At 45.7% G+C, this 13076-nt stretch overlaps 1 protein-coding gene and 1 pseudogene across 14 annotated transcripts in view; one reads left to right on the forward strand and one right to left on the reverse strand.

Annotated features, from left to right (window-relative positions):
• Positions 1-3590: 3590 nt before the first annotated feature.
• LOC124227157 (heterogeneous nuclear ribonucleoprotein A1-like) lies at positions 3591-4809 on the forward strand (annotated as a pseudogene).
• Positions 4810-8402: 3593 nt separating this feature from the next.
• PRR14L (proline rich 14 like) overlaps positions 8403-13076 on the reverse strand; it is a 62993-nt gene continuing 58319 nt past the window's right edge. For 8 of the 14 annotated variants that reach the window (XM_046639139.1, XM_046639138.1, XM_046639134.1 and 5 more), the window contains one exon: positions 8403-12832. In XM_046639139.1, the coding sequence (XP_046495095.1) occupies positions 12556-12832 (277 nt within the window). In that variant the 3' untranslated portion in view covers positions 8403-12555. The remainder of the gene's footprint in view (positions 12833-13076) is intronic. The other 6 variants (XR_006885242.1, XR_006885244.1, XR_006885240.1 and 3 more) reach the window with 6 other exon arrangements.

Here is a 13076-nt window from a genome sequence, read left to right on the forward strand (position 1 = left end):
GATAAATCTCCAGAGAAATATGCTGAGTAAAAGAACTAGTCTCAAAAGGTTACATATTGTATGATTCCATTTATACAACATTCTTGAAAAGACAAAATTATGGTGAAAATGAACACATTAGTGGTTGCCAGAGGTTAAGGAGAGGGTGGGAGTGGGAGAGAAATTGGTGTGGTTAAAAAAGGGCTTCATGAGGGATCTTTGTGGTGATAGAAATGTATTGTATCTTGATAGAAATTGTCTTAGTTCGGACTGCTATAACAAAATGCCACAGACTGGGTAAATTACAAACAACAGAAATTTACTTCTCACAGTTCTGGAGCCTGGGAAGTCCAAGATCAAGGTGGCAGCATGGTTAGGTGAGAGTCTTCTTCTGGATTGCAGACTTCTGGTTGTGTCCTCACATAGTGGGAGAGGCTAGAGATCCTTCTGGAATCTCTTTTATAAGGCACTAATTCTATTCACGAGGGATCTGATGTGGATTAAGGCTGGCCCAGCTAGAGAAGCCCAAGATGACCTGGCCTACATGACAAACTATACGACCCAGTGGACTTTTTTTTATGGTATGAATTAGGACCGCCCCAGGGAGAGAAGCCCAGGGCATCCTCACCTACATGCCAATCTATATGGCCAGATTCGTATATAAAGTTATATGACCGCACAATAACCAGACCCCATCTGCACTGAAATCATTTAATGACTTTTTACATCATCTTTTCTTTTCTCCAGTAAAAATAAGTCACGTACCCATGCCTTATAAAATTAGCCCTAACCCTCAACTCGGGACAGCAGCAGGAGCTCTGACTGCCCATGGGTCCTGTCCCCATGCAGCAGCAGCAGGAGCTCTGACCGCCCGTGGGTCCTGTCCCCACACACCAGCTCTGCCTGCCCATGGGTCCTGTCCCCATGCCAGCGGGGGCAGCAGCAGCGGCAGCAGCAGGAGCTCTGACTGCCCATGGGTCTTGTCCTCACGCACCAGCTCTGCCTGCCCATGGGCCCTGTCCCCATGCCAGCGGGGGCAGCAGCAGCGGCAGCAGCAGAAGCTCTGACTGCCCATGGGTCCTGTCCCCATGCTATTCCACACTATTCTCTAAATAAAAGAGCACTACTGCCAGATCTTGAGAGTCTAAGAAATCTTTCTTTCGACTCCTCGGCTCACCGACCCCGCATCAGGATCCACCCTCATGACTTAAGCACCTCCCAAAGCCCCCTCCTCTGAATACCATCACATTTGGGAATTACGATTTCAAAATACGAATTTCGGGGGAATGCATTCAGACCATAGCAGAAATGTACTGTATCCAGGCTGTATCAATGTCAATATTGTTGCAACATTGGATAGTTGTGCAAGGTGTTACCATCGAGAGAAGCCGGGTAAAGCGTACATCAGGCTTTCTCTGTTTATTTCTTACAAGTGCATGTGAATCCACAGTTATCTCAAAGCAAAAAGTTTAATTAAAAAAACCTCATTCTGGCTTCTGCGTAGAGTTGGATTATGTGGAACAAGAGTGGCCAAGGGTAGACCCCTCTTGTTCAAGCCTTGCTCTTTAAAGATAGGGAGAGGTCATGTGACTTTTTGAAGTTCACAGGGTCAGCAAGTGAAATGACTGGGCTGGATACTCCACTCTGACTCCCAGTCTACTCCTTTCACCCAGATTGTCTGATGTTTTCCAGGATGACTTTTATGACTTCTACCCCTTCCACAGCATACTGGGACAACGTGAGTACTGAAGAGTAACATTGGAACTCTGTTGCTGGTAACTCAATCCAGAGCTAAGGGGGAGGGGCATGATAGGAAGCCAAAGGCATTTAACCCCATTCAGCAAACATATTTGCTTACATTATGTTAACACAAAGTAATTCAGGAACTTTAAAATCTGCGTAATTTGCAGCATGCAGTCCCTGAAAGAAATTCCAAGGGTTCCTGCTGAGACTTTTGTTTCTGTGACTTTGGAGCTGGAGCCAGAAACACTGGCAAAGACAGACAACTTGTGGGTTGGCCCTGTGGCTCAGTGGTTAAGTTCATGCGCTCCGCTGTGGGCGGCCCAGTGTTTCGTTGGTTTGAATCCTGGGCGCGGACATGGCACTGCTCATCAAACCACGCTGAGGCAGTGTCCCACATGCCACAACTAGAACAACCCACAATGAAGAATATAATACAACTATGTACTGGGGGGCTTTGGGAAGAAAAAAATAAAATAAAATAAAGTACTAAAAAAAAAAAAGACAACTTGTTTAGCAAAGCAAATTTTTTAAAGGATTTCTTAGGTCTTATGCTATTCATAAGATTACATCTCAGGTAGAGTAAGTTTTTGTCTACTTCTGTTGATAACTGTTATCAATTTTGTTTTCTTATTTACACTTTGTGGTAGATTGAGTTTTTGCCCACTTGTCCCAATTCTTCATACTCTCCATGCATTATATCTATGCTCTTTCCCCTGTGGCTTTGCAATTCTGCCCACTATGGGTAGAATATTCTTCCCTGTGCTGTTGATGTTGAGCTTGATCACGTGACTTGCTTTGGTCAATGGAGCATTGAGGGGTGTGAGGAGAGCAGAGGCATTAAATGTGCTTGTGTGGTTTGGCTTGGCTCTCTCGTTCTGGGGAGCTGTTGGTGCAAGGAGCCTGAGAAACACTTGAAGCAGACCTGAACCTAAACTGCCAATCTCAGCTGACCCAAAGTCTGAAGCTGAGCCACTAAATTGAGTCCACTCTTGATCAGCCAAACCACAGTCTACCTGCAGACCCGTGAGCATGAGAATAAGTGCTCATTGTTGTCCTCCACTGAATTTGGGGTAGTTATGCAGCAATAGTTCACTAATACACATTAAAAATGCACTTCTAATTTAGATTTTGTACATACAACATGAGAATAAACAGTTTATAGTCTATTTTTACAGTTTTTCTTTCCAAAGGAATTCTTTAAAAAATGTATAATTTTTGATCTTGCTCATTGTTATTTCAGACTTGACTTAATCTTGCCAAGAATCTTATTAACACTTTGAGATAGCCAGTTCTTTAGAAGGAAGTTTCCTTTGAGTTTTGGAATTGACAGATGTATCACTTACTTCATCATACCCGCCTGGAGCATCACAGGGAAGTGAGGCAATTTTCTAAAGGCGGATGTAGCCTCCTACTTCCTAAAGTTCTTTTTCTTCCAAGGCCAAGATGGGATATCAAAGACTTTGACATCTTTACTCTAATGATGTGCTTATGTTCATAATCCTTAATTGGAAAATCCTTTCCCAAAAGAAACCAATTTGGCCTTTGCCTTCCTGAGATGGAGGTCGCCAGACAATTCCAGGTCTCCTCCAACAGACTGCACCATCTCTCTGAATCCCTATTGAAGAAGAAGTTCTCCAATTACCTTTCTATGATGGTCTGCTCTATAGCAATGAAGAGAAACAACCCAGATCTATGTACATCGACTTGAGCAAATCTCAAAAATAAAATGTCGATTGAAAATAACCAAGATGCTGAATGATATATACTAGGTATATGATTTGTGTACTTTTTCTAAAAAAGTACCTATTCTTTCTGCCTGTGGACACCACTGAGTAAGCATCATTCAAGTCTCCCCTCCCACTGCCATCATGTCAAAGTCAGTCTCTCAAAAGCTGGAGCAGCTGTGGAAGCTCTTCGTGGGAGGGTTGAGCCATGAAACAAGCAACAATAGTCTAAGGAGTCATTTTGAACAATGAGGAAGGCTCACAGACTGTGTAGTAAGAAGAGGTCCAGACACTGAGTGCTCCGGGGGCTTTGGATTTGTCACGAATGCCACTGGGGAGGAGGTGTGAATGCAAGGCCACATGAGGTGGATGGAGGAGTTGTGAAACTGAAGAGGACTGTCTCAAGAGAAGATTCTCAAAGACTGGGTGCCCTGGTGCCGGCCGGTGGTGTAATGGTTGAGTTCACGCACTCCACTTCAGCGGCCTGGGGTTCGCAGACCTGGATCCCGGGAACGGACCTAGGCACCGCTTATCAAGCCATGCTGTGGCAGGTGTCCCGCATATAAAATAGAGGAAGATGGGCACAGATGTTAGCTCAGGGCCAATCTTCCTTAGCAAACAGAGGAGGATTGGCAGCAGATGTTAGCTCAGGGCTGGTCTTCCTCACACACACACACACACACACAAAAGACTAGATGCCCAGTTCATTGTGAAAAAGATTTTTATTGGTGGCATTAAAGAAGATACTGAAGAACATCACCTAAGAGATTGTTTTGAGCAGTTTGGGAAAATTGGAGTGATTGAAATCATGACCAACCAAGACAGGGGCAAGAAGAGAGGCTTTGTCTTCGTGACCTTGAATGACCATGACTCCGTAGACAAACTGTCATTCAGAAATACCATACTATGAATGGCCACAACTGTGAAGTAAAGAAAGCCCTGTCTAAGCAAGAGATGGCTAGTGCTTTGTCCAAAGAGGTTGAAGTGGTTCTGGAAAACTTGGTGGTGATCATGGAGGTGGTTTTGGCAGGAATGACAACTTTGACTGTGGTTGAGGTGACTTGGTTGAGGAAGCTGTGGTGGTGGTGGGTATGGTGGCAGTGGAGATGGCTATAACAAATTTGGTAATGATGGAAATGATTTTGGAGGTGGTGGAAGATATGATGATTGTGGCAATTACAACAGTCAATCTTCAAATTCTGGACCCATGAAAAGAGAAAACTTTGGAGGCAGAAGCTCTGGCCCCTATGGTGGTGGAAGCCACTACTTTGCCAAACCACGACACCAAAGTGACTATGGCAGTTCCAGCAGTAGCTATGGCAGCGGCAGAAGGTTTAAATTACTGCCAGGAAAGAAAGCTTAGCAGGACAGGAGAGCCAGAGAAGTGACAGGAAAGCTACAATTTACAACAGATTTGTGAACTCGGCCAAGCACTGTGGTGGCAGGCCATAGCTGCTACAAAGACATGTTTTAGACAATATTCATGTGTATGGGCAAAAAAACTTGAGGACTATATTTGTGACTAATTGTATAACACGTTATTTCAGTTTCTGTTCTGTGTAAAGAGTAAAGCACTCCAACAAAGGGTTTTAATATAGATTTTTTTTCACCCATGCTATTAACTGCTAAATGTAATAGTCTGATCACGATACTGAATAAATGTGCCTTAAAAAAACCATGATGTCATAAGTAGTTTATGGAGCCAGAGAGGAGATAGGCCACTGAGGGACAGATGCTAACCTGATCGTGGCCTTCTCTAGGGAGTGGAGAGGGGGGATGCAACAGAGACTATAGTTTATTGGGACTTTGGTGACATCTGTAATATTTTATTCCTTTTAAACATGACTGGAAGTAAACTGAAAAATGTTAACCCTTGTTAATTCTGGGTGGTGGAAATATGGGTGCTTGTTATGTTGTTTTTTGCTCTTTTCTGCAGCTTTTACACTTCTTGAAAAAAATCTTTCAACCTATCCCCAAAGCACTCTTCATAAAGCTTGCCAGACTGCCTCCTCTCAGTTCCTGACCCATGTGTCTGTCTCCTCCACCTGCCCATGACCTTCCAGAGGAGTGGCCTGATAGCTTGGTGCCCCATGGCGCCCAGGTGAGCCATGATACATTGATCTGTTCAGTAAGTAGTGACTGTGCGCCTGTGTGCCTGGGCTGTGCAAGGGGCTGGGGATGGCAAACAAAGACCTTGGCCTCCTGAAGCTCACAGTGTGGTGGGGGATCCCGATGAGTGGGCAGGCAGTTCAGAGGGTGGGCAGTGCATGGGCTGAGGAAACATCTAAGGGGGGGGGGTGCCTAAGAGGGGAGGGAGTGGTGAGGGAGAGAGGGAAGGGGCTGGGGAAAGCCTCCAGAGATCTGAAGGAGAAGTGGAGGCAGTCAAATGAAGGGGTCAGGGAAAGAATATTTCTAGCCAAGGGTACAGCTTTTGTGCAAAAGCTTCAAGGGAAGAGACAGCATGGAGGGTTTGAGGAACCAGAAGAAATTCAGAGTGGTGGAGCCCACAGGGAAAGTGGGCTGGAGACGAAAGCGTGGGCGGAGATGTCGGCTTTGGTAGCACAGGTCCTCTGGGTCAGTAGACCGGGGCTCTGCCACTTACTACACAGGTGGATAACTTAATGTTTCAAGCCTCAGTTTCCTTATCTACAAAATGGGGATTAAAAACAATATCTGCCTCACCAAGTTGTGAGGAGGTAATTAACACAAAATGCATGGCACTTGGTCAGGGCTCAGTAAATGCTAGTTACTACCTTTATTTGGGGGTGAGGCGAAAGCCACGGAGGGATTTTCAGCGGTGATTCTGACAAGCGCGAAACTGCTTTTTTACAAAGACTACTTAGGCAGACAGCAGTAGGGGAAGAACACGAGGGGCGCCCAGGCTCACCCGCTGCTGAAATACCTGGGATATTTGCACCCGCGTGTTTGCACAATTTCAGGGACCATTTCACCATCTCCAAGAGTCTGAGATTAAAAAGGCAAAAGAAAAGGGAGGAAAAACTCCCAAGACGATTTCTATCTACGCGAGCCTCCGCCCTCACCACCCCCGCAACATGTATTACGTTCCTCTCCAGGGATGCAGGTTCCTGGGTGAGCCGCGTCTACTTGCCTTCTAGCTCGGCGATCCCACCTGACGCGACTTCAGAGGCGGGTTACCCCGTGGCTGGCGCCGCCTTGCCTGTGAGCTGCAGCCACTCAGACGGCGCGAGGCCAGGAGTGGGTGTGGCTGCACCAGAAGCTGGGAGGGGCCAAACACCAGAAAAGTGCCCAGTTCCACCTTCTGCGTCTGGGCAGCCACCAGCCAGGGCCGTGGAAGAGTAATTGAAGGAAGAATAATTAAGAGGTCTTCAAATATTCAGAGTCGGTGGGATGAAGAGGACTTGGGCAGACCTGTCAGGCAGCAACAAGGTCTATGAATGAAAGCAGCCATTCACTCACCCACGAAGTGTTTATTGAGCACCTACCACATATTTCAAGCATTGTTTTAGATGCCTGAGGGGCCAGAGTGAATAACACAAAGTCCTTGAACTCAAGGAGCTTACATTACAGTGATGAACATATATATTTTATATAAAATATAAAACATTGTGAGGATGTAGAATGGGAGGAGATATACTCAGGAAGTGACCTGGGAAGGCAAAGATCTGAATAAAGGATCTGAAGGAACCATGTAGAAATGTGGGGGTATTCTGGGCACAGGTGACAGCAAATGAACATATCACGAGGTAGCAGCATGCCTGGTCTGTTCAACTGCAAAGATTGGGGTGAAAGTTCTATTGAAATTGCTTGTCTCTCCTGAAGAAACGTGAAGCAAAGCTATCAGCTGACAGTGAGGAAGGAGATGACACGGAAGGTTTGACAAAGGTGTTATAAAAGACTCACCTATGACCCTGGAAGTTGCTGGAAGAATTGGGAATTTTCTAGAACACTTCTCAAAAGAACTGTAGAAATGAGGTCTCCATCACTTGAAGAGGAGAGGACATCGTACAAGATTCTTAAATCAGTTTGGACCAGTCCTCTTATTCTCAGGAAGCCCTACCAACGCTAACTTTCTGTGATGGGAGATACTAAAGGAGTAACACTGTCTTAATTCATAATGAGCCTTTCCCTTCTGAACAAGGAAATGTGTAGGAGAGTACTCTTCTCGAAGTAATCATGAAGGTAGAATCCTCCCCAAAGGTAAAAGACTACATTGACAGAATTGTTTATTGAAGTCCAAAAACTGGAAGAAGGCCAAGAAGGGAAACTGGGCACTGTGATTCCCTCTGGACAGAGGAAGAACATCCTCAGGCATCAGGCCTCTTTCTGGAACATGTCAGTGTGGTGTTAGCCATGTTTTCAGTGTCACTCTTTCACCAGTTTCCATTGGTTAACTACAGAGTTGAGAATCAGAAGACTCAGCCTAACCTCATGTACAGCTGGGAAGGATAGGTAATAAAAGGCGAAAACTTTTTTTAAAGAAAATGAATTGTACTACACCATATTTATACTCTCCCAAGTCGTCTCCTTAGCAAGCTAGGCTCTTATTCCAAACATGTTGCCAATGTCTGAAACACATTTTGACTTGAATTTATAACTGCTTTTTGATTTCCTGACCATGTTAGAAAATAAGTCGAACTATTTAAAAATCACACCTAAAATGCTTGCTCAGCAACCCTACCCAACTTAATTGGGTATGACCTGGATCTGAATGACTCTCAGCTGTTTCCAAACACCAAATTCCTTCACAAGAGATGATTTGCCACTACTCGGAAGGCCACTCAAAGGGGGAGTTCTACACACGTTCTAAGCACAGGACAATCCTCAGAAAATGGTGACCACTCTGGAAGGCATATGCTTGTTGTGATATACAACTTTGGAATGTCTATTAAAAAAACCTCAACCTCATGACATTACAGGTAAAATTTTAACTTATTACCAAGCCAAAGGAATAAAATAACAGCCTTGAGAGTTATCTGAAAGGTTTTCAAAAAAAAATTTATTTTCATAAATTAACACACATAACAGTGGGAATTTTAGAGTCACAAACTACCAAACAGAAAAGGAACTGCAGGGGCATCATGTATGCCAATGTTACCAAAAATGTACAAATTTCACTGAACTATTGACCATGATAATATATAAACACTTCAGGCAGCTATTTACTGGCCCAGACCAGCCCAAAAAGATGCTGAGGCCTCTCACCAAGAATTCAAATCCAATTCAGCACCAGAGAGGGGCTTGTGAAGACACACAATGAACAAGCATCAAATCTGGGTATGCTGTGCTAAATGGCAGGCTACATGGGGACCCTCATTTCACTATCGAAATAGCCTTTGCTGCTCAATTTGTGGCTAGATGGTAATATTAAACTTTGATTTTAGTAAAGTTAAGCCTTCCTCCCCAGCCAGCTTCTTAGGGAAGAAGTTCAGCTGTGGAAGGAGCCCCTTCCTTGCATGAACCCAGGAAAGGATACTCTGCACGTCTGGCCAATTACTTAGATTTTGGATACAGCTACCCACAGAGTGGTGTTTAAAAGGTCCTTTCCATGATACCGGGGGAAAGCTTATAGAAACAAAACAAAACAAGGGAATTAAGAAAGCACCAACTGCATACTTTCCCCCCAGGTAATGGGAGAGAAGTATCACTGCCTAAAGGTTGGTCTTTCGCGGATCTGAATGGACATGGTATTGATCATGAGATGAAATCCCAGCCTGGAGACGCAGCACTGGCTCTGCGTTCCATTAAGCTGCACCAAAGCCTCGGATTGCTGCCCCAGTCCTGCACACTCTGTGCTGCTCTTGGCCTGGCAGGCAGGGAATAAGCCATGTGGGAAGCATCGTGCCCAGAGGGTGGGATCTGGAATTTACCTCAGGTTGGCTCTGGCGCCCACGCAAAAGACCCTTTCAGGCAAAATTGTGACAAAGTGTCATGATTTTCACAGCTCTTGGAGGAGCGCTGAGTTTTGGGATTCACAGCATGAGTTTCTGAGCTCTTCAGGCTCCAAGTAAGGCAAACGCTACATGTCTTTCACTGTACCTCCCTCAGTTGTAGCTCTTAGAGTAAGGTCAGTAAGAAAAAGTGGACATAATTTGCTTTAACAGGTGATGAGGTACGTTTAAACTAAAGGAGAAATGAAGTTGGAAAGGAAACCAAAAGAAAAGAGAAGGAGGGGAAGGTGGGTCGGGGGAGAGAGAGGGGGAGGGGCAAATATAGCCATAAACTGAAAGCTGCAAAAAACCATAGTTCAAAGTTTCAGCAAAAAGCTAATGGGCATAACCCTGATTGGACCTGAGATTTCTCCTCTCTTTCCCATATGAAAAACACTAAACCTCTGAAGTTGAGTAAGTTACGGTTAACTGTAACTCCCCACCACTTGGGGTAGGAAGTCCCCATACTCAGAAATTGTACCAACTCCCACCCCAGAACCAGACCTCCTGTAGCTCTGGGCAGGTGACGTGCCAGCAGCCGTCTAACGTCTCCCATCGTGGGCAGGTACCACAGGCTCCGAGGATCACAGACAGCACTGCAGCTGGCTAGGCCAATGGTGAAAATGGATGTTAAGACAGGTGTGGCTGAGCAGAACCCGATGTATCAACTTCAGGTAAGCAATTTCAAGTTTGCAGGGGGGCCCCTTCTTAACTTTGGAGTGGGGGAAGGGCCCTAGCCAGAGGGCAGGCCAAGAATTTCAAGGGTTGGCCTCAGAGCAGCTTCTCTCCTTCATTCCCAGGACAAGGAGGGAGCCCAGGTCTCCATTTCCTCCAATCCTCCCCTCCCAGATGCCAATGTCCCAAATCACTGCTCCTGGCCCTTACAAGTGCCACACCTGCAATGGGCAAACTTAAAGTTGTATCTCTGTGATGTTGGTGATACCACAGCTGTGCCCACCTCAACTTTAGTCTGCGGGATGACACGGCTGCCACACTGCTGGCTCGTCTACACTGGCAATGGAGCTGGCAAACAGGGCTCTGTCGACTCACTGGGAGCTTGCAAGCTGTCCAGCAGGAGCTCCCTAAAACGTTTGTACAAGGGCACGATGTGTTACTCACCCCACTCCCTTAAGCAAGAAGACAGAGAGAAGCATTTAGTGTCTAAGGACCCTGTCCCAGGAAGGGAGAGGTACTGAGGTGAAACACAGGTCGTGTCTATACAGTCTGGGCAAAGTGGATGCAGAACGGCAGAATCTAGTTTGCATCATTCAGAGCCAGTGTGGAAGCATGGCTCTCTTCTAATGCTATTTTGCCATGGCCTTAAGAAGCCTCCATGGATTACCAGGTGTGTATTTCACTTACTAAATGCTATGGCTGAGGCAGTGGGCCTAGAAGACAGACGTGGCACTTTGTTTTTCTTGCTCATGTCAGTTTTTCTGCTCCAGTGTGGCACAGACTGTCAACCTGCAAAGGAAAGGCACATAGAGACCCCCCACCCCCACCCCATCTCCCCACCCACTAACAAATGGGGAAGCAAAAGAAACCTAGGAGACACATTCCAGGAGGGCACCACTCACTCTTCTCTAACAGACTGACTTGAAAATGTTTCTGGAACTCTGACAGTTCCCATCGGTGGCTGCTTTCCAGCAGTGGCTCCTAGGAGAATGGGAAGAGGCGACCAGTGTAACCTGAGGCTGGGTTTAGCACCCCACTCACCAGCCAAGGAATGTTAATTCTCCGAACTCTTGTTTTGAGAGAGAGAGAGAAAAAAAGATAAAACCTAAGAGAAGGAAGGGAGGGGAAGCAGGGCGAGGATACCCAGGGATTAAGTGGAAAAGGAATGAAACCTCTGGGCCTGCTGACCCACACAGTACTCTTCTGCCCACAGACTCCTGCAGGCACAGGTGAAGCAGCTCAGCTAACCCTGGCATTCTACAAAATTCCCAGCAGGTTTGACACAGGAGCCCAGAGTATGACGTGCCCTCAGAGAGAGCTGGCTGTGGAATTTCGTGATCGCACTGCCAGAATGCATCACTGGGTTTGAACCACGGCCATCTCCTCTCCCCACTCTTGGAGTAGGTTGCTCTGACAGCTGCAAACACTCTGGGTCAGACTTTATCATCGCCCGAGCTGTTGTTCTCAACTTTGTGACAGACCACTTCAGATAAAACCCATTAAAACCACACCCAATCTTCATATTTTTTAAATGACTGGGAGAGAAACCTGCTCTTACTTCTGTTATTAAAATAGATACATCTACTTAGTGGGTAAGAATAAGAACCCAGATGAAAAAAGTGCTCCTGCTAATGAGTTACACTAGAAGTTGGAGATGGGGAAGGGACTGCTTGAAACACATGAATGGGAAAATGTCTGTCCATTGTCCCACACCATGCACCGAAAAACTGGGTCGAATGCCTATCATATATTCTGAAGACATGTATTGTCTTTCTCCATGATGTCTGAAAAAAATTGTTTTAAAATCACATTTAAAGGCTCCAAACATGCAGCAATAATACCAAAAAAAAAAAAGAAAGAAAGAAAGAAAGAAAGCAAGCAAAGGAAAATAATCAACACCACAACATTAAAAAGTGCAACTTACTTCGAACGGGGCCTGGATGGGCTCCTCTGGCACTAGTGACCCACAGTCACAGAGGGAAGAAAATGATGGGAAAAAGCCACACACACACACGCACACACACACATCGGTGCTGGGCAGACTCAAAGGATTAGAAAACCAAACAGCTCATCATTCCTCAACTACTGAAATGAGCCGGTGAGACCATATAGGCCAGGATGCCAGGTACCCCTCCCTAGGCCACGTCTCTAAATAATCTTGGTCTAGCACCACCGTAAACAACGCGTAACTTTCACATGGACGTGCAAATGCTGTGAGTCCTTGGAATCCTAGTGTTTCTGAAGGTATGCTGCGGCCTCCTCCTGTGGATGGCAGAGAGTGTGCGGAGGAGGCCAGATGTCACTCAGGACCATTTCCAGGAGAAAGGGAGCGTTCCTGAGGTTCTATACTCAGCAGTAGAAGTAGAGGACCCTCCTTCACCAGTTCCTAAAAAGGTTGCACCTTGAAATAGGTAAAAATCCACGGACTGCATGTTGAGTGGTTTGGGCAGTAGGGCAAAATTAGGAAATCTTTTCCAAGGAGGCCTGGAAAATTTAAAATTGATACCCCCAAACTGAATTGCTTCTCAACAACCAGATGATTGCTCCTGTTCCTCTTCCTTGGCAAAGAAGGTCTCCAGTTCCATTAGTTTCTGGATCAAAAGGGCATCCAGCTCTCGACTCTGCAGTGCCGCCTTCTGGGCCCTGGTAAAGCTGCCTGCCACTTTGACCTTACCACGAGCTCTCCTCTTTCGTGGGACCGTAAAATCCTGAAATTCTAGAACTCGTTTCCTCTTCTGTTGGCTGATTGAGATTAGCGTACCATTTCGTTCCTTAGGTTCCTCAAAGATGGTCTCTAAACACCTAAGGGTGGAGCACAAAACAGAATCACCAACACTGACTCTCATGGCCTACCTCCCGGGCCACCAACCCTTCTGGTCAACAGGGGCTGAAAGCTACCTGCACTGACAACTGCTGACTCAACTGTTTCCTCTGGCCAGTACTTATTTTTTTGTATGATAAAATGTACATACTTATGAATATGTACTACAAGCACAGAGTAAAAAAACTGAAACTGGACAAAAGAGTAGAGAATAAAAGTAAGACC

The sequence above is a fragment of the Equus quagga genome, chromosome 15 (genome assembly GCF_021613505.1).
Source record: "Equus quagga isolate Etosha38 chromosome 15, UCLA_HA_Equagga_1.0, whole genome shotgun sequence".
Lineage (NCBI taxonomy): Eukaryota > Metazoa > Chordata > Mammalia > Perissodactyla > Equidae > Equus > Equus quagga.